This window comes from Acomys minous, assembly GCF_964271855.1.
Source record: "Acomys minous genome assembly, chromosome: 2".
Taxonomy (NCBI): domain Eukaryota; kingdom Metazoa; phylum Chordata; class Mammalia; order Rodentia; family Muridae; genus Acomys; species Acomys minous.
In genome coordinates, this window is record NC_140484.1 from 97,224,186 (window position 1) to 97,249,297 (window position 25,112).

The 25,112-nt window shown below is 33.7% G+C and overlaps 1 protein-coding gene and 1 long non-coding RNA gene across 28 annotated transcripts in view; one reads left to right on the forward strand and one right to left on the reverse strand.

The window, feature by feature from the left end:
* The window catches only part of LOC311588006, a 119,995-nt gene that overhangs the window by 45,803 nt on the left and 49,080 nt on the right, over nt 1–25,112 (reverse strand). For 16 of the 22 annotated variants that reach the window (XR_014776034.1, XR_014776035.1, XR_014776036.1 and 13 more), the window contains one exon: nt 2,729–2,848. The exons of 4 other annotated variants lie outside the window; for them this stretch is intronic. This is a non-coding gene — a long non-coding RNA (uncharacterized lncRNA). Of the gene's footprint in view, nt 1–2,728; nt 2,882–9,214; nt 9,375–25,112 lie in introns of all 22 variants that reach the window. 2 more of the 22 variants (XR_014776054.1, XR_014776053.1) reach the window with 2 other exon arrangements.
* Nucleotides 1–25,112, forward strand: part of UBE3A (ubiquitin protein ligase E3A) — a 72,650-nt gene that overhangs the window by 36,931 nt on the left and 10,607 nt on the right. For all 6 annotated transcript variants that reach the window (XM_084765316.1, XM_084765315.1, XM_084765314.1 and 3 more), the window contains 7 exons: nt 5,252–5,547; nt 9,916–11,162; nt 17,980–18,124; nt 19,191–19,396; nt 19,988–20,152; nt 22,644–22,799; nt 22,900–22,973. In XM_084765316.1, coding sequence (XP_084621442.1) covers nt 5,252–5,547; nt 9,916–11,162; nt 17,980–18,124; nt 19,191–19,396; nt 19,988–20,152; nt 22,644–22,799; nt 22,900–22,973 — 2,289 coding nt within the window. The remainder of the gene's footprint in view (nt 1–5,251; nt 5,548–9,915; nt 11,163–17,979; nt 18,125–19,190; nt 19,397–19,987; nt 20,153–22,643; nt 22,800–22,899; nt 22,974–25,112) is intronic.

Sequence of the window (25,112 nt, forward strand, 5' to 3'; positions counted from 1 at the left end):
ATCTTAAGTGATAGACTAGGCACTTTATTCTCTGTATCTTAAGTCATGAGGTTTGTAATTGCCACAGAAAGGATGGAATGCCCTTCAAGCCTTGTCTACTTTGTTTCAGTTTTTCAACATTTCTGCATTCAGTTCTCTGCTCCCCATTTATCTTGCTCATTTGCTTTCCTACCCATAGACTATGGCACAACTTTCCTGACTTGTCTTGCCTTTGATTGTTTCTTGTTTTTTAGCTCCCATGAAAGTTTATTCTCAAACAATTTTATGTCCGTTCTCATGACACTAGACTGTAGTTCTCCAGAACGCAGAGTTACAAACTGTGTTTTCCCATCTCCATTGCTGATTTAGAATAAGTATGCCAGACCCTCCAAATTGAATTAAGGTTTGTGAGGACTATTGCTTGTCCTGTGATTAAGACTATTTTCTTTTTTTAATTAGTCCCATCTGGCTTACCATGTGGATGGGGTATCGCTTATCACCACTATGCTATTTTGGCTTAGAACCACTTGCTGCTTTCCTCTTTTTTGCTGCATAGTCTTTTTCTGTTTCTCAGCTGTTGCAGTACTTCTTTTGTGATTTCCAATAATCTTCCTCTCTTAGGAACTGATATTACCCTTTTTACCCTGACTCTCTTCATTTACTTTAACACATGTCAGCAGCCTGTATTCTCCTATCTTATCTCAAGTGTCCCTTCATCTTTTTTCTTATCTGATAGCTATGTCTGGACACTGTACTGCTTCATTTAGAGTGATGACAGTCCTCCTCCTCCTCCTCCTCCTCCTCCTCCTCTTTCCTCCTCCTCCTTCTCCCCCTCCTTCTTCTCCCTTTCAAAAATTTTATCAAATTTATTTATGTATATGTTATGTATATGTGTGTTTTGCCTGCATGTATGTTTATGTACCACATGCAGCATGCCTAGTGCCCACAGAGGCCAGAAGAGTTTTGTTAGATTCCCCTGGAAGTTACAGCTGATTTTATGCCAGTTTGTTAATAATGAGAATGAAAGCTGTATCCTCTGGAAGAGCAATCTGTGCTCTTAACTACTGAGCCATCTCTATCACTGGGGGTGTTATTCGTATTCTCAGACTGGAGGCTGAAAGCCTGTTGGCTTCACGTGGTCTCCTTTAATATGTTTTTAGCATGGATGTGTATTCTATTTTGCCATATGAGTTATATGCATTGGTTTTAATGTATTCAGATTTAATATGATTCGTAATTTTGTCAAATGTGTTTTATATGTTGGTTTTGACTGTATGTGTATTTAATATGATGTGTGTATATATGTGCAAATGTATGTATATATGTATATATACTACATATATGTGGGTGCCTGTGGTAAGCCTAGAAGAGAGCATTGAATACCCTGAATCTGGAGTAACAGGCAGTATTGTGAGCCACCTGACGTCTGTGCTGTGGGAACTGAACTCTAGGTCCCCTGGAAGAGCGAGCAGCTAGTGCTTTTAACCACTGAGACTCCAGCCTCCAGATTAGATTGTCTTGTTTTTTATTCTTATTCTGTTAATACAATTCATGAATTTGACTACTTTTTTTTAATACTGAACTATCCTTTCAACAGCAAATACTGTGTAGAGATTTATGATGTAATCCTTTAAAGGTATTGTTAATACTTGTTAAGATTGTTGTTTAGTTCGTTGATTCCATTTATATTTCTCTAGCAATTCATTAGCTTGTAGTTTCTATCCTTTTCCCCCACTTTCTTTTCCCAGATAAGATTTCTATAGCCTAGGTGGATCTTAAACTCACATTTTTTTTCTGACTCAGCCTCCTGTGTGCTGGGATTACAATATTGTACCACAAATTTCTGGCCTGTTTCATTTACTTTGATTAACACATCTGATAGTTCATAGTTGTATATTACAGTGATGTTTATATGTAATATATTAAATATATAGTAAAAATTGTGGTCATATTAAATAGAGCTTCTACTTGGAAAAGTAGAATTGGGCATAGTCTAATTTTAAGTTTTTATTTTTAAACAATAAGGAAGACTGGCAAGGGAGTACAAGTTAGGTAACTATTGGTTTCCTATTATTTGTGTGGCAGTGGTGCTCGTTATCTACAGTAATACAGTACAATCCCCATTTCAGAAATCTTACTTGAGAAATATGCAAGTTCCAAAACTAGCATTCCTTGCAATTAGACAATATTCACCTCCATTTACAGATAAAAATAATGAATACAATGTTATTGATTGTATGCCCCCACCCCTCCATACTTGCAACTCCACTATTCAATTTCTAAATCTTAAAAGTTTAGTTTTCTTTTAACTATGAAATATGGCAGCTAAAAAAAATCACCAGCATCTTATTTATTTTGAAAGTTGAATAATTCTATGTTAAATTCTAATTCTACAGTTTTATTCTTATAACTAACACTTTGTCGTTAGGTTTCTAAAATGAAAAAAAATACACACACACACACACACACACACACACATGAAAACTGCCTTGTTCTGTATCTCACTTAGATCTACTCCACTCCACCTCTGTTTTCTTTAGAAAAGAGCATGTCTTCCAACCAAACATGACATAACAAGTTAAAACTAGGCACATACCTCATATCAAGGCTAGACAAGGCTACCCAGTAAGAGGAAAAGGTTATCAAAAGCAGGCAAAAGAATCAGAAACAACCCTGACTCACATGGCTACACCGGTTTGCTTTGCAAGAAAACTCAGTAAAATGTGAAGGAGCTAAAAGTAATTTGTACCTCCTCTCTGTAGAGTTTTGGTTATGAGTGTCAGGAAAAGGACTCCCTTCGTTTTCCGACTTCACTTTCCTCTTTGCTTTGTTCTTTCTTCCTTCTCCACCCGCTTTCTTTAAAGTAATACTTTGGAGAAAAGAAATTTATTACATTCATCATCTGAGGCAAAGAGAAAGTAAAGAGGCCCAGTGATTAGATGGAAAGTTTCACTGGAGTGCACAAAGAATTGATTATAAGTTGACAATTATTTTATTTTGGCTAGATCAAAATGATAGAGGCCATACAGAAAACATACAAATACTTGAAATTTACTGTTAGAATTTATGGACATAGAAATTAAAATTTTACGCCATTTTTTACACATGAAACAAAATATAGTTTTTATTCCCAATGATTTAAGAATGCAAAACATTAAACTCGAACTGTTAAAAAAGATGGATGTCTAGATTTGACAAATGACTCATAATTTAGTGACTTTTGCTGTGTATGGATTAACATATGACAGGAAATTTATGAAAAGCCCTTAGTAGTGTGCATGGTTCCTAGTTTAGAGGCATTTTGCATGTCCTGAATGAATGTATATGTCTTTTTTATGCCCTGAATTTGGCACTCAGGCAATTTAAGGTATCATTATAGTAATAAACAGGAAATAATACTACTTAATATGATTGATTCTGCCAGTTTCTTGGAGGTTTTATCATGACCTCTTTTAATTTAACTTAATTTATTATTATTATTATTATTATTATTATTATTATTATTATTATTATTATTATCTTTGCAAAAGGTAACTGGATGTAGAGAAGCAGGTCAGTATCAAGCCGTTACTCTGCAATCTCCCCTTTAGAAATAAATTTGAACAGTTCAAATTTTGGAATCAACGCTGGATTTTAATCTTTTATCAGATGTATGGGTTCCTTGTCATTCCTCTTAGCTTTAGTGGAGTGTGAGTTCTCTTGGCTGAGGCGCATACTTGTACAAATGATAGCAATTACAGCAATTGCAATAGTAGCCAATATTTACTAGTAGAGTCCAGTATATAACAGGTAATATTTTTCATTTTATAGAAAGTATAATATTCTACTATTTTTTTAAGAATTTGCACACAATACCGTGCATTTTGATCATCTTCACCTCTTGTGTTTCTTACTGCTCCCGAAATCTACCAAAATAGTCTAAGCACTTATCATTCTTGAATCATGAGGATTCCCAGATATAAATACCATCCTAATGAAGCGGAAACTGAGACATAGAGTGGCTAAGTAGTTCACCCAGTTACAGACCCTGTATGTGAACCTGAACAATCTCGCCTCAAAACTGCGAATTTCTTACTGCTAGAGTTTCAAACTTCTGGACTGAGCCTGCCTATAAAGTGGCTAGCACATCCATTTTCAATAAATTAGAGATATATTAATTTATTTAATACAATGATATATCATTTATTCAGGAAATATATATACTGTACCTAGATAGTATACGTGATTGTGAATTTCAGATTGGAATTTTTTGGAAGGTTTTGTGTTCTACTTATATATTACTTATGGGATTTCTTTTTTCTCCCATGAAAGTTTTTCGAACTCCTGGTGTTATGTAATTGTTCATAAATTATCATCTGTAAAACAGTGATTGGAAATATATTAGATTCTGAAACTGAAAGTCTTTCTGACTCCTTTAAGGGTCATAGTTATAAGATCTTAATTATATGATTTGATTTTTTCAGTTCTGTCTCTTACTGGCTGTAGATTGAAAATAACATTAAAGGTCAAGTTTCACATGATAATCAGAATGCCTGCCAATGTGCTGAGTTTATTACTGGGCATTGAGGGAGTGATAGACAAGTTAAAGGACTGAAGATAGTAAAATGAGGCCTAGAAAATTAGTTGTTTAAGATCATGGAACTAATTACATGGGAGGAATGCCTTGAGTGGATGTAGCCGTTGTCAATAAAGCACTATTAATATTAAGCCAATCAACTGGGCAGAGGGACAGGAAGTGGAAGGCAGGGCTTCAAGGGGCGGCTGGAGGAAGGGAGTAGACAGTGGACAGTTGACAGAGGGAGTTGGAGAGAAGCTGCTGGAGGAGGATTAGATTGGTAAGGGATTGGGATATATGTACGTTATGAGGACGTAGGATTAGCTTATTTTAGTTTACTAGTGGAATGGAATGGAGATATAACACAGTGATGGACTCAAGATTTATATTTTTATTTTTTATTTTTTGTGCTAAACAGTATAAAGGATAACATCCCATCAAATTAAGCTTATCTTTTTTAAACCAAAGAAAAGTATACCATATTAAAATGATAATTATATAAGATGCCATATGTTATTATAGTTTCTTAGAAAGTATTTCACTTCTGAAAGTATTGTTTTACTAGTTAACACTGGGAGGGGTAATAGTGAATTTCCAGTTACTACGTCTAAGTATTTAGTTTATTGCTTCATTGCTTAGCTAACTTTTGCCTTATCTGCTGGGCTTTGTTTATGAGCTTACTAATCACTGTGCTTACTGTTCGACTGTCTGGTACAGGAAGCGAGCAGCTGCAAAGCATCTAATAGAACGCTACTACCACCAGTTAACTGAGGGCTGTGGAAATGAGGCCTGCACGAATGAGTTTTGTGCTTCCTGCCCAACATTTCTTCGTATGGATAACAATGCAGCAGCTATTAAAGCCCTGGAGCTTTATAAAATTAATGCAAAACTCTGTGATCCTCATCCCTCCAAGAAAGGAGCAAGCTCAGCTTATCTGGAGAACTCAAAAGGTGCACCAAACAACTCAGAGATGAACAAGAAGGAAGGAAAAGAAGCTAGAGCCGATTTTAAAGGTAAGAGATTGTATTTCCAATAGAATATAATTGTGAAAGCTAGATCAGATATTTAAATGTGTTGTTTTATTTTCTTTTCCCTCTTTGTGAGCTAAAGACATCAGAGTATACGAAAAGGCATTCTTTTGGTAAGGTATGGTAAAGGACGCTTTTTAAATTAGTTGCTTTATTACGTCTTATCCTATATACAAATATATATATGTATGTATATATATATATACACACATACAAATATATATATACTAATATACGTTTGATCTAGTATTTGTCAGTTATAAGGAGAATGTAATATGTTAATGAGTTTTACTCAACTTGTGTAATAATTTTAATTATAGTTAATAGTTTATTAGGTCACACAATGTATTACATATATTGCATTTTCAGCAAATATATGATATGAGAGCTGGAACTCCAGGGACTGTGGTTAAAGAAGTAACAATACAAATATAAAGTAGTATTTGAAGGTAGGCAAAATTTGCAATAGTTATCTGAAAAATGCATTTGCCTGCTAACATTTTCTTTTTTTCTATTTCTTTTTCATTAAACATTTTTTATTTTTTACATTTATATTATTATACATATATACAATAAACTACCTATAGCAAAAAGAACCATGACACAATCAGGAATGATATAAATTTTTCATTCTTAGTATTTTGGCTATTTGTATTTAACAGCCTTGAAGAAAACAGCTTTCCTATCTTGGTGCGTCTAAAATTCTGAATGTAAAATTTGCAATAGTTATCTGAAAAATGCATTTACCTTCTTACATTTTCTTACTATATACTGCTTTCTCTATCTCAAGCATTTGGTATTCTCATAATGCCTAGGGACCTAATGTACCAGTGGTAGTCTTCACTCAGGTCTTGTCGGGATATGCTTTGTTTTGTTTTCTACAAGGTAGCTGAGACTGTTTTTTGACTTTTAATACCCCTGCCTCTGCTTACCCAATATAGAAATTAAAGGTTTGTGCCATTACACCTGATTTATGTGGTACTAAGGATGGAATGCAGGGTCCTCAATTATTCAACATAAGCAATAACAACTGAGCTACATCCCCAACGCATCTTTTTCTTTTCTTTTCTTTTTTTTTTAAAACAGTCCCATGTTTTGAAAATTCTTAAAACTTCCCACTTCCCCTCATGGTGGTTCTTTCTTTCTCATAATGGAAATAATTGTATTAACAATAAGGTAATTAAAATTTTCAGATTGCCGTGGGTATCACATTCTCAAGTGAATTAATGAAATAAAGTTATGCTACAGCTTTATGCTGTTACTTCAGAGTAGTATAGAAAAATCAGAAAAAAATTAATTATACAACTTTGTAACTCAAAATGTATAGCCAGTTCATGAATTGATCACATAAATTATAGATAAGTAGGGAATGCATTCAATATGTTGAATGTGGAAGCTGCATCAACTCCATTATACGTGTTTCTGCCACAGAGTGGGCATCAGAGAGTCACAGTAAATGAAGTATAATATGCCACCACCACTGTTGAATGCAACTAGCTGTGGGAAAATCTCATATATAATGGTTGTATTGGTCTTGTTTTTGCCAATTTGTTCTTTTTTTATAGGTTCTTGTTTTGCAAGTCACTTCAATTTTTATTGCCTTTACTTATTTTTTTAATATTTTTTAAATTGGGAATTGTGCATGCTTAATCATATTACTGCTCTTTTTGATAACTATATTTGTTCAACGTAGTCAGATGTATATGTATCAATTACATACAGTGTATGACAACTCTGTTTGGGCATGCAACTACTTTTAAAGAGTATAAAATGTCGTGTTTTAAGAATGCTTTTTGAGCTCAGTCTAGTGACATTGTAGTCCAGGTATTCAGGAAGCTAGGGAAGGAGCATCTTGAATTCCAGGCCAGTCTATTTACACACTGTGAGATGTGACCACATGCTCTCAGACAAACACATATATTAGAATGCTCTGGTGAATCTAAAAAAATGTTTCTTCACTTACCTGTTTGTTGAAACACAGGTAAGTGTGTTTTATTTCTGATTGTAATGCTTTTTACACACATATATACACAGACACACACACACACATGAGAGAGAGAGAGAGAGAGAGAGAGAGAGAGAGAGAGAGAGAGAGAGGGAGAGGGAGAGAGAGAGAGACAGACAGACAGACAAAGACAAAGACAGCAAATAGAGTACTATTTGTAATAAATATTGGTACATTGTAGTTCGTATTATCAGAATCATTTGATGAATGTGCTCTGAAAGGAACACCTTGCAAGCAAAAGGTACGTAGATCTAGAATAGTACTCTCCTACAGGCAGAATATATATGTTTTCTGTGTATAGAAAGTACTTTCTAAATAATCTTATAATTCAGTGATAGGGAAATAAAACATTATCTCCTAACAGGTTTTTATTCATAATATATTTTTTTGGTTACATTTTAGAAAAATTAGATAGACTTGAATGCTCAAAGAAGATAATATATTTTTCAGTTAGAATAATGAGAAATAAGCTTCAGGTTAGTGTTCTCATATGTAACTTAGTTTTAATAAACTGAAAAATTAGAGCTTGGATTGACATGCCGGCTCAGCTAGGTACATATATCTACAACCAAACCTCATGACCTGAGTTTGTGAAAACCAACTCCTTTGGGTCATCCTTTCACCTCCACATGTCTGCCATCCATTCACCACAGTAAATAAATAAGTATAATATTAAAGAAAAATTTAGATCTTAAAATAAGCATGTGTTAATACTCTGAAAAGGCCATAGATCAGGTTTATAGTGTATAAAGTTTAGCGCTTCATGGTTTATCTTTTGGAAGCCATTACATCAATGATGACTTAAACTTTTTTTTTTTTTTTTTTTTTTTTTTTTGACTGTGCCACACTTTATTTTACTGAGGGAAAAAAAGCTGTGGTGAAAGTCTAACCAGCATGAGTTCTGACTGGGATCACGCATACATCACCCAACATTTACTGAAGGCATTCCTTACGATTCCTCTGAGAACACAGCTGCCAGGGATAATGGGTCCTGAAGGAGCTTACCTTTCTCACGGCGCATGCATTGCCACCTCAAATATTGATCACACTAAGCATTAAAAATGTGCTTTTGTGAGACAAGTCTTTCTGACTAATAAACATGAAAGCTCTCTACTGTGTACAGCACACGAAGTCCATGAATTTATAAACACAGATTTCAGGGCACTGATAAGAATTTTAATGCTTGTACAAATAGAAGAAAAATGAACACATAGGCACAGAACAAGAAGGCTTAATTAATGTGCGGCAGATGTGACAGGTGGATGACATAAATTTTGAATAATATGTAAGAATCATAATAATGATACTGTCAACATGGGATGGTTTATCAGTGTGACTGTAAAATATCCTCCCTTAAATATATAATGATTATAGTATGCTACTCTTTGATGAAAGTCATTAAGTTTGGTTTCAGTATTATTTGATAAGTAATATTTGATTTCTAAAAAAATTAATATATAAAAATATCTTTTACCAAGAAGATGAAATATCTTTTGTTTTGTTAACCTGAGGTGGTAAAGCCTTTGTTGAAAGTAGCATTTATCCTAAATTCGAGAGAAGCTAGGAAATGTATGATCTCAGTTCTGTGCTTAGGAAAAAGTAAATGTAAGTTTTGGTGTTTATTGTCTCTGCTTTCCTAGCTTCTACCTTCTGTTTGTTTTCAGTTGCCTCTAGTAACTTCTAGTTGCTCTGTAGAGTGTTATTAGATCCTGAGTCATGATAACAGGGAGTTGTAGCAGGAGCAGCAGTTTTAGCTTCAAAGTTTACACGATAATAATGTCTTCTTCTCAGTCACAGAATGGAAACTCTGGAAAAAATGAGGAATATATAGTATGAATCTGGCTTAAATATAAACTAAAGTAGAAGAAGAGTTGCTTGCAAATGATGGGGCTGAGAAACCTTTGTTATAAAAACATTCCCTTCTTAGTCAGGAATAATGCGAAGAAAAATGCATTCAGGATATTAGTGTAGTAGCTCTTCATCGAGGTGGTAATAAAGTATAGTGATGAAATGATAAATATATATATTCATACTTCTAGTTAATGTTGCATACTAATACATGTCTTAGGTACAAAGCAAGGTTTGATTATGAGATAATTAATAATCATATATTGCTGGATGAATGCCAAAAAAAGCATGTGGTTGTTAGCATTACTTGAATGAAAAAGGAATTGGTTAAGTATAGTGTCTTGATAGATAAATTAGTTATATTTTTAGTTCTTTGTTTATTAGATATTTATTAGGTAACTCAAGATGAGATTGCTTATTAGTTTACTTTTTCATTAAAACTTATTATGACAAAATAAACATGTATATTACAACAAATATTTTTTCTTCCTATTTTCTAGATGTGAATTACTTAACCGAAGAGATAGTATATGAAGTATATGAATTATGTAGAGAGAGTGAGGATTACTCCCCACTAATTCGCTTAATTGGAAGAATTTTTTCTAGTGCTGAGGCATTGGTTCAGAGCTTTCGGAAAGTCAAACAACACACCAAGGAGGAATTGAAATCTCTTCAAGAAAAGGATGAAGACAAGGATGAAGATGAAAAGGAAAAAGCTGCATGTTCTGCTGCTGCTATGGAAGAAGACTCAGAAGCTTCTTCTTCAAGGATGGGTGATAGCTCACAGGGAGACAACAATGTACAAAAACTAGGTCCTGATGAAGTGACTGTGGACATTGATGCTATTAGAAGGGTCTATACCAGTTTGCTCGCTAATGAGAAACTAGAAACTGCCTTTCTCAATGCACTTGTGTATCTGTCACCTAACGTGGAGTGTGACTTGACATATCATAGTGTGTATACTCGAGATCCTAATTATCTCAATTTGTTCATTATTGTAATGGAGAATAGTAATCTCCACAGTCCGGAATATCTGGAAATGGCATTGCCACTATTTTGCAAAGCTATGTGTAAGCTACCCCTTGAAGCTCAAGGAAAACTGATTAGACTTTGGTCTAAATACAATGCAGACCAGATTCGGAGAATGATGGAAACATTTCAGCAACTTATTACTTACAAAGTCATAAGCAATGAATTTAATAGCCGAAATCTAGTGAATGATGATGATGCCATTGTTGCTGCTTCAAAGTGTTTGAAAATGGTTTACTATGCAAATGTAGTGGGAGGGGAAGTAGACACAAATCATAATGAGGAAGATGATGAGGAGCCCATACCCGAGTCCAGCGAATTGACACTTCAGGAGCTTTTGGGAGAAGAAAGAAGAAATAAGAAAGGTCCTCGAGTGGATCCACTAGAAACTGAACTTGGCGTTAAAACTCTAGATTGTCGAAAACCACTTATCTCCTTTGAAGAATTCATTAATGAACCACTGAATGATGTTCTAGAAATGGATAAAGATTATACTTTTTTCAAAGTTGAAACAGAGAACAAATTCTCTTTTATGACATGTCCCTTTATATTGAATGCTGTCACAAAGAATTTGGGATTATATTATGACAATAGAATTCGCATGTACAGTGAACGAAGAATCACTGTTCTCTACAGCCTAGTTCAAGGACAGCAGTTGAATCCCTATTTGAGACTCAAAGTCAGACGTGACCATATCATAGATGATGCGCTGGTCCGGGTAAGTTTGACTCTTACTGAAAATCAGAATTAAACTAAAAGCTACAAAGCCACATATTTCAGTGTATTCATTTTATCTATGATTTTGAAAAAAAAAGATAGGAACATGTTGGTATTTCTGATCCATATTACTACACTTTTGTTGGTACTCAGCAAAAATATTGGTTATACTGGTTGTCTAATCTAGTGATTATTCTCTTTTTGAACAAGAGTAGATTTTCTAGTGCTGGGGAGATGACTCAGTGAGTAAAGCATTTGCTGTGCAAACATGAGGGCCAATGCTTCGATTCCCTGAACAAATGTAAATTAGGATGTGGTAGAACCGTTTGTAATACAATGTCCTAAAAGCAAGATGGAAGGTGAAGATGGAAGGATCCTCAGAATCTTGTGAGTCAGATAACCTTGTATATAAGGTGGCAAACAACTAGACCTTCACACATGTGTTATCCCCCTTTAACATACACACACACACACACACACACACACACACACTCACCCACCCACCCACCCAAAAAAAGAATCTATTTTCTAAATCTTGAAATTCAGCCCCAAGTATTTCCATTCAGAAGAAACACTTCTTTTCAAAGACTGGAAGACAGGAACACATGACAGATGAAAATGTGATAATGAGTGTGAAGAATAGGTATAGTTACAATAGGGAGAAATAATACAATAAATCTGTATTGTAAAAGTACGAGAGCTGCCTATCAAATTCTATTACGTGGAAAACAGCGCAGAGTTGTATTATAAACTTGTTGAAATGAAAACATGTTAGTCCATGTTACAAGTTTTTGGAGTTCTAACATTCACTGTCTTGTATGACACTGTAGGTTTTTTGTTTTTGTTTATTTTAAACTATAATACTGACTAATGAAAAATAGCTATGTTGAGAATTTGGGCATTAATGCTAGTGGTATTATATCTAGAAGATTTAATGGGAAATCAGGAACTTCTAACTCCCTGTTTTTTTTTTTTTTCAGATACATTACTTCTTGTCTGTTCCTTTATTCCACAGGTGACAACAATTGCAGAATCCCTGTAAATTAAACCAGATAACTGGTTTGCAAATTGCCAGCCATTTTGACAGAATTATATATAACAAATTCAGGGTATTCCTTGCTATTCATTATTCCCATCAGTGCTAGTTGTTTATCTTTGAATGTGATGTAAAATTTAGTACCAGTTTTTTTTCAAATATTTTATTAATTTATTCATATTTCATCTCAATTGTTATTCCAGCCCTTGTATCCTCCCATTCCTCCCATTTTCCCCTAACTCCCCTCCCCTATCACTGGGACTGAGGAGGACCTCCTTCCCCTGTATATGCTCATAGGGTATCAAGTCTCTTCTCGATAGCCTGCTATCCTTCTTCTGAGTGCCACCAGGCCTCCCCATCCAGGGGACGTGGTCAAATATGAGGCACCAAGAGTTCGTGTGAAAGTCATACCTCACTCTCCACTCAACTGTGGAGAATGTACCAGTTACAATAGAAGTATCACTTTTAATATACTAATACTAACAAATAATAGTAACCCGTAACAGATAACTAATAAATAATATTTACTTGAAGATGTATTGTTGTTTTAGAATGGATTTATCTAAATCTGAAAGATCATAAACTTAAGTTTAATAAAAATTATTCACCTTTCCTACCTGTTTTCTTCCTTATTTACTTCTTTTCCTCTGTTTTTTTCTATAATCAAATGAAGTTAAGGACCAGTAAAAGTTTACATACTATTTGTACATTTTTAAAATTATTGATTAGGAGAAAATTAGCCTCTTATATATTTTCTAAAGAATTGTTGGAATAAAATTAACAGTAAGCCTTGTAATTATGCTAACAAATTCTTCCTAGTAAATACTACTTAGTTATGTCAACTAGTCATATGCTTTGATATGGTATAAATCATGATTTATTTGATATCTACTACCAGTTTACAGAAGCCGTACCTTCAGCTAATCCCATGTGTCTGTCTTATTGATAAGTGGTAGAATTATAAATAGATAGTATTTATTGAGAAGATTCTACCCAGCTTTTATTCTTTCCTCATTTCCTCCTCCTCTTTTAGTGCCATTTTCACCCAGTCCCCTCAGTTTTCTATTTTCCACATACCAGTGTAAAGGAGTTAGAAATATAAGCTTAGTCATAGGCCTTAAAGATTAATTGAATGGTTCCTAGCATATGGTAATTATTATAATCACAGTAGATTTATAACAGAAATTTGGAGGTTTACAGCAAGCAGTATTTAAAAAGATTCCAACAGATGAACTGATGGAGTAAATGCAACTCTTTCCCTGTCTTATTCTACAGAAATCCCTTCTGTTTTCTAATACTTAGTCTTTCTTTTATAAAACAGCTTCAGAATATTCCTGTTGGTTATACTTTCTTATGACCCGATCATTTGGAACTGCATAGTAAGGTTGTATAGAGAAGAAGGAATGAGAAAATTTGCAATGAATTCAATATGAATAAATAATAAAAGTTACAGTACCCTAAACAAATAAATTTTTATCCTTAGTTTACAAATGAAGCCTAACAAGGATAACTTATGTGATTTTTTGTAAGGTGTCTATTGAAAACTTCTATTTCCATTGTTAATTAGACTGTAGCTTAATAGTACAGGTCAATAAATTAGAATTAATAATTATGAATTTTATTTGATATAGAATGTTTATATAGCCTAGGCTAACCTTGTATTTGTGATCTTCTTGTTTCTACTTTCCTGGTTGAGTGCCAAAGTTATGTGTGTATGAACATTCCTACTCATTTTTTTTTCTTTTCCTTTAAGCAAGAATATGTCTATTCATTTCATGCTTTATTGAGTTTAAATCAGTCTAACAACTCTTTTCCCCACTGGTGCTTTTAGGGAACTAATTGACAAGAGGATAGTCAGTGTATTAAGTATAAAGTACTATTAAAAAACAAACTAAGTATAAGGTTCTATTTCTGTAAAAAACACAATTTTATTCCTACTAAAAAGATAAAAGAATAACTGCAATATTTCTCAGTCTTGTTTTAATTGCTTTTGGCTTTTTTTCTTAGAAAACAATACAGAAATAAATATTGATGAGAACCTGTTTCCATTTGAATAACAATCCTACTATGTTAGTTTTAACATTCTTTAAAACAAACAAAAACTCTTAGGCTAATGGTATGGTTTAGTGGGTAAAGGCCATTATCAGCAAGCTTGATGGCTGCGTCTGATCCCTTAGGATCTCAGTTCCAAGTATTCTGTGACCTTCATGTGTGTTTTGTGGCACTTGTGTCCCTCTACTATCCAGTAAATAAATTACTCATGTTCTCTTCCCTCCTCTTTTTAGAACAAAACATTTTGAAGGATGTAGCCTATATAAAATCTTAAAACCCGTGTTTTAGAGTGAAGAGCAAATGTATCAAGGAAGAGACAGTATTGTCATTTATGAGATGCTTTAAACTGCCTTCACAGTTTAAAGGGAGACTTAACCCAAAATAATAACACAACAAAAGTCAAGGTCTTGCCTTTTAGGGGTTCCGATAAGAATTCTGATAGAAAACCTAGAAATACTTTAGATATTTTGGTACATCTATTCTGTAAACCAATATTTGGGAGACAGTGATTAGTACAGTTTATATGCATAGGTTTTTGGCTATATTCACTTACATGAATAGAATATTGCCAATATTTCAAATAGTGCAGGCAGTGTGAGTAAAATAGGGACTGATTGTGTTTTAGTACCTGATTAAATTTAAATTTGGTAAGTTGTAGACCAAAAGGAATGGCTAAGATGTAGAACTAAGAAAAGTCAAAAAACAAAACAAAACAAAACAAAAATAAACCCAACAACAACAACAACACCAGGAGCTGGTACACAAAAGATGAAGAAAAAATTCAAAGAAATAGTTGTTTGAATTGATGCCCAATTTTCACTCAAAGTCACCAGCTCCATATAGTTTAGTCTAGAAGCATTGTCTATGTCAACTTCCATAATTACCCTTAGTATAAATACCTATTGTAGCCCAAATTTGATTTTATTATTAGTTGACGTACAGGGCTTTAATAATGGGGGGTTTCTGTGCTACTCTAGGTGTACTTAATTCTGTTGTTCATTAATAAAATTGTATTTAATGTGATTGCTACTATTAAAATTATTCTAATAGAAATGAGTAGAATACTTTTAATTTTTCTTCAAAGTAATTTCTTAGAACCAGATTCAGAAATGAAGTAATCAGTATCATAATGGCTTAACATAATATGATAACTTAAAAGAATGAAATTCATCAAACTTACTGTTGCATGTAAGGAAATGGAATTTAGAGAGATTCTTACTTCTAGAAATGAATGTCATAATTGGACTTAGAACCTAAGATCCAATCATTTTACTCAGTTGTTACCCACTTAGGCACAATAGCTTGGTCTTCAATTATTTATAGAGAACACAAAAATAAATTTTTAATTTTTAATACAGTATAATATCAGTGCATTTCATTTTCTCTAGTGCTATTTATGAAGGCAACACTGACTCTTAAACATCAAGAAATATTCATCTACTACTTTGCATACAAATTTCTTTTCAAAATTCTCATTGGCATATCTAACACTTTTCATATACCTAACTACATATAAAACGAACTGCTTTTACAAATTCAGTTTTAAATAAGGTAATATAACTATAATTTTAATTTCTACACTATTTGCTTGATACAACAATGGCTTAGGATTGTGTGTGTGTGTGTGTGTGTGTGTGTGTGTGTGTGTGTGTGTGTGTGTCTTTGTCTGTTTGTCTGTGTTTTAAGTGTTACTTTTTTTTTAAATTTTGGAGACAGTTTCTCTGTGCGTCCTAGGCTGTCTTGGAATGTACTCTGGAGACCAGACAGGTCTCAAACTCAGAGATCTGTCTACCTTTGCCTCCTGAGTGCTAAGATTAAAACGTGTGCCACCACTGTGCAGAGTTACTATTTTTAAGAAAAGGAAAATTTAATGTGACTTTTTATGGTAATGGCTTTTGTCAATGGCTATCATTAAATTTTGTTTTGTTTTTGGTGCCACAGTTTTAAAAAACAGGCTACTCACGCATCATCCTCAAGTGAGATAATAATTTGCAAAATCACTTTGGCACATTGAGAATGGTCTCCTTGAATAGCTAACTGCATATTTTCACCTACAGAATTAAGCCACCATCTATTGCAAAATCACTATCCTGATTCTGAAAATAATATGTGAGTTTTATTAAAAATATGGAAAGCCAAAGAAGAAAGTAAAAGACACATAAAGTCTAAAATCAAATATTGTTTCTAGTTTCTTTGGAGCATTAATTTAACCATAGTTTAAAGCTTGTTGCATGGATTTTAACCTCTTTTCTCTGATTTACTGTTTCTTATGTTATTCATCCTTTTATTTCTTAAATGGACCAGATGTAAGAAGGTTTTAGCAGCCTACTTGCTTATTTGTAAAGTGATTTATACATTTTATATACTGCTGCTGTTGGTTGTATTCCTGGAATTTTTGTTTTTGTTTTGTTTTTAAATCTTGTGGCTAAACATTCTGACAAAACAGGAGATACTTACTTATTTGTTAATCTTATTTTAGATAGAGAATCACTATATAATCCTCATTGGCCTGGAATTTTCTATGTAAATGAAACTGTACTAAACTCACTGGGTTTGAGTTCAGGGATTGCATGCAGGAGACACCATATATAGAAAGCCACAAACTTAGACTTGATTGAAGGGGATTATTCTAAGCACTTCACTTGTTAATGTATTTGATGCTATATTATTATGTTTATCTTATATTTCAAACCAAAGTAAAAAAAGATAGAAAATTATGATTTTAGTGATCACAATAGAACATATAGAATTAAATGCTGGGATTAAAGGTGTGCATCACCACACCCAGCTAAACCTATATTTCTTAATTAGAATTATTTCATTTATAATATGGCATAAAGGTTGAACTTTTTCTATTTCTATTCTAATAAGTATAAATTATATAGGTCTACTACTAGTAAACAATGTATAGGTCACATTTCTATACTTGTTTTTGCTAGAATGACAGTAGTCAAACAAATTGGCATTTTGCTGCCTTCACATTTTCTTAGGTCTTATTCTATATAATATTTCAACTTATATAAAATATATTAATATATTATATAAAGAACATAGTACAAAATTTAGTTATCAAATTATAAATAACCAGTTTATGCAATGGTGGTATTGTGTCTATGTTTTGTGGTGTATGCTTGTCATTCATGCACATGAGTGAGCTGATTTGTGTACCCTTGGGTGAACATGTGGAAAGGCCAGTGTATGATGTCAGGTGTATTTCTGTTTTTAGATAATAAGGTTATTGAGTGCACTGGAAGTTCACCAGTTTGGCTAGGCTGACTAGCCAGTAACCCCTAAAGATCGGGGCTTGTTCCCCACTCCAAGTCACTGATAACATGACATTTAGAAAGGCATAACTGCTTGCATTTCCATTCTAATAGTTATTTATAGGTCTACCATAATTTTTACTAATAAACAATCACATTTCTATACTTGGTATTGCAGGCATAGGTGGTTATGCCAGGAGTTTTACATCATTGCTGGGGATTCCGACTCAGCTTTTGATGCTTGTAGATGAAGTACTCATACCTACTGAGCCGTGTCCCCAGCACACTCTGCCATATGTTTTTAGGGCCTGGGCGTGGGAGGGGGTGGTGGACAAGGCCTTCAGTTTGCTTCTTGTTTTCCTTCAGAAACAAAATTGATTCCTATTACTACTTAATTTCTCTACTTACTTATATTTTACTTTTATCTTGTTATCAACCATCTTTTTTTTTTCATTTTCAACCAACAGCTGGAGATGATTGCTATGGAAAATCCTGCAGACTTGAAGAAGCAGTTGTATGTGGAATTTGAAGGAGAACAAGGAGTAGATGAAGGAGGTGTTTCCAAAGAATTTTTTCAGTTGGTTGTGGAGGAAATCTTTAATCCAGATATTGGTACGTGTTTGTGCTGTGATTATGGTGTGTTAGTCATTTGAATTATGAACTTGTTTTATAAATAGTCTCAATTATGATACACAGCAAAAGAATTGAGTGTACATTACCTGCAATTACAGATAACGAATTGTATGCTTCAGGAATTGTTCTGTCTCTCATATATTCAGGTTATTCTTTACGTTACTTAGCCAAATATTCTATTAGAGAATTAACCTTCTAGATATTGATAAATTTAATTTTAAAAAATGTTAGAATGGTGGACAAGAAACAACCGAAGTCATGAGAAATAGTATAACTTATACTTACTGTTCATGAGACCAACAGTATCCATTGGTGACATTCTCTTAGATTTATTATTTGTCAATTGGAACTTTTGGTACTTCATGATCTAAGACTTGGCTTGCAAATAAATAAATAAAGAATGAATGAAATAAAGAAAATAAACTTAGAAAGATTAAAAGATATTTGTTTTAAATGTTTTTGTGATGTTCAGTTAGAAAAAGAGACAAATCTGTTAATGCTCATATAAGTAAAATAATAATGATAGGGAAAAATATCTCTTAACTTTGGATTTGAATAATGAAGATCATGTGAAGCTGAAAGTTCACAAAATGCTTTTTATAGTAATATTAACCCACATTTGATATGTATCTTAAGTAACTTAAGTTACTTAACCTTATTAAAAATTTTTTCTGCTTGATCATGAGTTTGTTTCTTATATAATTTTCAGTCATTGAGTGGTTAAAATAACAGTAAAATATCTTTTATTTGTCACAGAAGATTGCCAAACAATCTTCTGAATTTAATAAAACTATATTTTAAAAAACTTTTACAGAAATGTCACACAAATTTCATTTTACTTTACTTTGTTGGCATCTTCAAATTGTATACCACCAATTAACACATTTATAAGATACTATATTTCTAAAGTTTATTCACATATATGTAATAGAAAAAACTGTATCTACTGTATTTAAATTTTATATATATTATTTTGTTTAAAATTATATTTAAATTATTAGTCTTTCAAAAAAGTAGAAATTATTTTTAAAATTATTTTTTGTAGGTATGTTCACATATGACGAAGCTACAAAATTATTTTGGTTCAATCCATCCTCTTTTGAAACGGAGGGTCAATTTACTCTGATTGGCATAGTCCTGGGTCTGGCTATTTACAATAACTGTATACTGGATGTCCATTTTCCCATGGTTGTCTACAGGAAGCTAATGGGGAAAAAAGGAACCTTTCGTGACTTAGGAGACTCTCATCCAGTAAGTTGTTTGTCATTCTTTGAATAGTCTTTAAGATACTATCTTAAGTACAGAAATACATCTGAATTTATGCAAAAATATGTTTTTCATTTGAAAGTTTTTGTTGACACTGCTATCCAGAAGGGTAAAGTACTGTTAATCTGCTTAGGTATAATCAGCACTTAAAATTGTATTGCTTTTATAGGATGTTGTTTTTCTAGATTGCATCTTGCAACTTTTGATTGACTCCTAGTGAAGTGTTGTAAATACTATGTTTTAATTGTAACAAAGGAATCTGCCTAGTATTTCCTGATCTTTGATAGACACAGTTGATGCGTGTTTTCTTTTCCCTATACCCTGCCTCAGCCTGGAAACACTGTGGATGTTCTAGAGCACAGTATGAAATCTGTTGCTGAATTTATGATTTGAAGAAGTTCTAAGGAAAGGTTGACACATCATTGATAGCTGTTTCTGTTTTATTAAACTACTTGGGAAATTGGGGGTACTTTTGGCTTCACTTTCATTGACAAGTTGTTTCTATAAAAAGTGAAACAAGATTTTTGTTTGTTTTACTAGTTATTTGATAACCTCATTTCTCTTTCTTCTTGTTAGGTTTTATATCAGAGTTTAAGGGATTTATTGGAATATGAAGGGAATGTGGAAGATGATATGATGATTACTTTCCAGATATCACAGACAGATCTTTTTGGTAACCCAATGATGTATGATCTAAAGGAAAATGGTGATAAAATTCCAATTACAAATGAAAACAGGAAGGTAAGAAAATTTTTATGCCATTGTTTCATAAATATGTAATTTCAAAGCAGTATTCTTAAAAAAGTTTTAAAGAATTATCTAATATGGTTTGAAGCAGTAACAAAAAATTCCCATGAAGAAATTCCTCTAAATATTAAAACTACAGTTTGCTAGTATTAACTCTTATATAAAAGCTCGTGTGAGTGTACACAGTTAATTGCTAATTCCCCTTTAGAGAAAAGAGTAAAGAGACTAGGAGAGAATGAATTGGTAAATATAACTATAGCATAACACCAGAAACAGCATTATCATATTAAACCTTAGAGGTGTACAGGGCCCAATGATTAAGGGACTTCCTGTTGGGACTCCAAGTGAGAGAGGTATAGGAGAATGGGAAAAGAGAAGGATCCAGAGGGTCCTGGTAGCCTACAAGAAGACCATCAAGGTTGGTGGATTTGGACCCATGGGGGTCTGCTCAAACTACTGTACCAACCAATGATTAAGATCCTATATAGTGTGTAGACCTACTGCTCATTTGAGATCTAATTATACATGTGAAAATTATTCTTTATGTAAGATTTGTTTTTAGTAACTTAAAAAGCTTTCCAGTTGGGAATAGGAAATAACTCAGAGCATAATAAGAAAATTATAATAAAAGCTATAGTTTTAAGAAACATGTCGGTTTATATTATTTATTTGCTGAAATATACTATCAGGATATAGAATACATTTTTATAATTTGATATAGTAGCTTAGTTTACCAACAAAAAACATTTTTGCTGAACTGGATATGGCAGATAACTTACCAAAATCGCTATTAGAAAGTACAAGGCATTATGGTTTCCTCGAGTATTCATAACTTAAATTTATATTTATAGAACTCGAAACATTGTACTAAGGCCGCTTTTATATTAAGTTCCTTTTAATCCTTATATTAATCTTATTATTACATAAAATTTTATCATATAATATAACTCCTGTTTAATTTAACCTGAGAATGACAATTTATATATATAACTTTTGTGCATGGCCTACTTATACCTTATTATCTGTCAGAAGTTAGAAATTGTGAAAATATTTATCTTTGGACATATTTCATTAATTTTTTAAGACTTACTTCTTTCTTATTAGTGTTTTGCCTGTACATATGCTGGTTTACCATTTGCATGTATTACTCATGAAGGCCAGAGGAGGGTGTTTAGTCCTCTGGAAGTGGAGTTACCGATGGTTGGGTTTTGTTTTTTATTTTCTTTAATTTATTTATTTAATCACTTTACAGCCTGGTTGCAGCCCCCTCCTCTCTGCTCTCCTCCCAGTCCCACCCTTCCTGTTCCCCTTCTCTTTGTTCTTACAGAAGGGAAGGACTCCATGGTACCAACGCACCATGGTACAGCAAGTCTCAGTGGGACTACTTCCATCTTCTCCCACTGAAGCTAGCCAAGGCAGCTCAGCTGGGGGAAAGGGATCCAAAAGCAGGCAATAGAGTGAGAAACAGCCCTTACTCCCATTGTTAGGGGACCCATATGAAGAACAAGCTGCACATGTAGGGGGTCTAGTTGCAGCCCATGGATGCTATTTGGTTGGTGATTCAGTCTCTGTGTCCCGATGGGCCCAGTTTAGTTTAGTCTGTAGGTCTTGTGGTGTTCTTGGTCCCTCTGGCTTCCTCAATCTTTTCCTCACACTCTTCTACAGAGCTTCCTGAGTTCTGCCTATTGTTTGGCTGTGGCTCTCTGCATCTGTTTTCATTAGCTTCTGGTTGGAGCTTCTCAGAAGATATTTTTTGTTAGGCTTCTTCAGTCTGTAAGCATATCAGAATAGCAGAGTGTCCTTAATAGTATCAGGAGTTGGCTCTTTTCCATGAGGTGGGTCTCAAGTTGGGCCAGTCATTGGTTGGTTGTTTCCTTGATCTCTGCTCCATTTTTATTCCCTACTTTACTTCTAGTAGGCATGACAGATTTTGGGTCGAAGGCTTTCTGGGTGGGTTGGGGTCTCCTCCCTCCATTGGAAGCCGCACTTGGCTATAGGAGGTGGATTCTTCAAGCTCCGTATCTCTTGCTGTTAGGAGTCTCAGGTAGGGCCACTGCCATAGACTCCAGGAGGCCTGCTCCTTCCCAGAAATGCTCTCCCACCAATTTCCATTCTCTCCCAGCCTTCCCTACTCCACATTCCTCACTCCTGATTCCCAACCCTGTCCCATCCTCCAACCCCTGCAATTCCTCTTGTATGTAGTTCCCTCCATCTACTCAGATGCCTATTTTATATCCCCTTACAGATAGTTGTTAGCTGGCCTGTGAATACTAGAAATTGAACTTATATCCTCTCTAAGAGTTGCTAATGCTTAAAGCCACTGAATCAACTCTCCAAAATTTATTTTTTAAATATATTTAAAGAATTACTGCTGAAGGTTTTCTTTGGGAGTGAGGGGTAGGCATTAAAATCAGCTATGTAGCTATGTTGCTAATTGTGTTTCGCTTGTATAGCATGTGATTTCTTATTGTTAATATTTCTACAGGAATTTGTCAATCTTTATTCAGACTACATTCTCAATAAATCAGTAGAAAAACAGTTCAAGGCATTTCGAAGAGGTTTTCATATGGTGACTAATGAATCTCCCTTAAAGTACTTATTCAGACCAGAAGAAATTGAATTACTTATATGTGGAAGCCGGGTAAGAAAGACATCTGCAAAAAAAAAACCCCTCATTATTATTTTTTTTAATGGTTTGGTATGGATGTTAAGATATATTTTTTTTTTTCTATAATTTTCAGAATCTAGATTTCCAGGCACTAGAAGAAACTACAGAGTATGATGGTGGCTATACCAGAGAATCTGTTGTGATTAGGTGAGGTGTTTAATTCTTAAAAAGGAAGATTTTTTTTTCATCAAAGAAGTGTATGTGTACTTTTGTGATTCTGTCCTGGATCTGTAGGTATTGGTTCTCAAACAAGCTCAAAGGCTCACACCTATACAAGTAGACCTGTATTAATAATACTACCTTTCATACAGTCTCATGATTTATTTCATGAATTAAATGACTTATTTAAGTCTCACATTTTTTTTTCTGCTTTTGTTTTATTTCTGGTAATGTGTAAAATGATAGATTTAGTTTTTAAGATACTTGGGAAGAAACGTGTACTAGTAATTCTGAACAATTCTCAGGACAGTATTACCAGTATTATCTTTCTCTAGTCAAATGCTCTTGATATTGATTTCCACTTCTCTGTATTGTGCTACTATTATAGTCGGAAACATCATTTTTCCCAAGGTCCTAAAGAGAGTGTTCAAAATGACAGAGATGTCATTTTGCCATCCACTGTTTTTGTGAAGTCAGACTCAAGTATGTGAACAACGGAACGATTAACTATGTCTAGTAATGATACATTATCTTTGTTAGTTTTATATTATTTTATCATTCATTTAGGTTTATAGAAGATTACTATATTGCTTTGCTCTTTCCAATATCAGTCCCCAAAAAGAGTTTACTCATGATAACCATTATATTGCTGAACAGTTTCAAAGGTGATTTATAAAAGCATTGAACATAGAAATAGGAAAGCCTTGAAGGGAATATCATAGCATCTCTGCAACAATGCTGATTTCAAGTAGGGTCCTAGAAACCTACAAGAAGAACATTATGGCAGGCTGATCTGGGCCCAGGGGTCCTGCTCAAACTACGGCACCAGCCAAGGACTATACACGCAGTAAACATTGAACCCCAACCCAGATCTAGCCAATGGACAGGACATTCTCCAAGTTGAGTGGAGAGTGGGGACTGACTTTCACATGAACTCTGGTGCCCCATATTTGACCACATCCCCTTGATGGGGAGGCCTGGTGACACTCAGAGGAAGGATAGCAGGCTACCAAGAAGAGACTTGATACCCTATGAGCATATAGGGGGAGGAGGTCCCCCTCAGTCACAGTCATAGGGGAGGGGAGTAGGGAGAAAGAAGGAGGGAGGGAGGGAGGGAGGAATGGGAGGATACAAGGGATGGGATAACTATTGAGATGTAAAATGAATGAATTAATAAAATAAATAAATAAATAAAAATAAATAAAAAGGTATTAGAAAATAAAAAAGATGTTTACTTAAGAATTTCTATCCACTGTCGTAATCATAAATACAGAATCCAATAAAAGACGGTGTTTATAATGTCTAAAAAAAAAAAGATAAGCCTTCTCACAGAAGTACTAACAGAAAACTAGCATTACTATTTGTTCCTTTTAAGAACAGTAGAATATCTTGGACTGTTCTTTTTGGATAAATTATCTAAGAAATTAAAGTTTTTTTGCTTTTGTAGCAATATCATTCTTACTTTATGCATACCTTAAGATTATCTGTGAATTCAGGGTTTCATGGCAAGCAAAGTACAGCAGTAACATAGCTTCAAACTTCACAGTTTCTGGTATATTCAACCTTTTGAAACTACTTCAACATTTTGATTTTTGTCAGTATAAATATGGTGAAAACATTGGAGTTTATAGTTGTAAGAAGTCAAACAATAAAATAATCCTCTTATACTTGCCCATGCCTTAGAATAATTAGCTTATGTATTCAGAATTTATAAAATTAAAATACATAAGTAAGGATTTATGCATATAAATTTTTATCTGGAAAAGTTGAAAGGCTTGATTCCGCTTCGTATTTGAATTCTTCCCTACCAGCTAGAGGAACTTTAAACTTAATCTCTGCCATTTATTATTTTATTGCCATGGAAGAAGTATCATCTGCAGTACCATTTTTGGTTTTCCAGAATTAGAGATCATGTATCTTGTCTACTTTTCGGGATAAGTGAGTCTTTCTTATTATTGTTTTTTTTTTCTCACACCAAAATCTGTTAATAGATTAATTGCTTTGCAAATAATGGTTCTCTAAACATTACCAATATGGTCTTTGTCATAATGGTGGTACTGATGTGTGATGTAAGGTTTAAATACAGTGAAATATGCAGAACTTTACAGGAGAATTCAGAGATTCAGA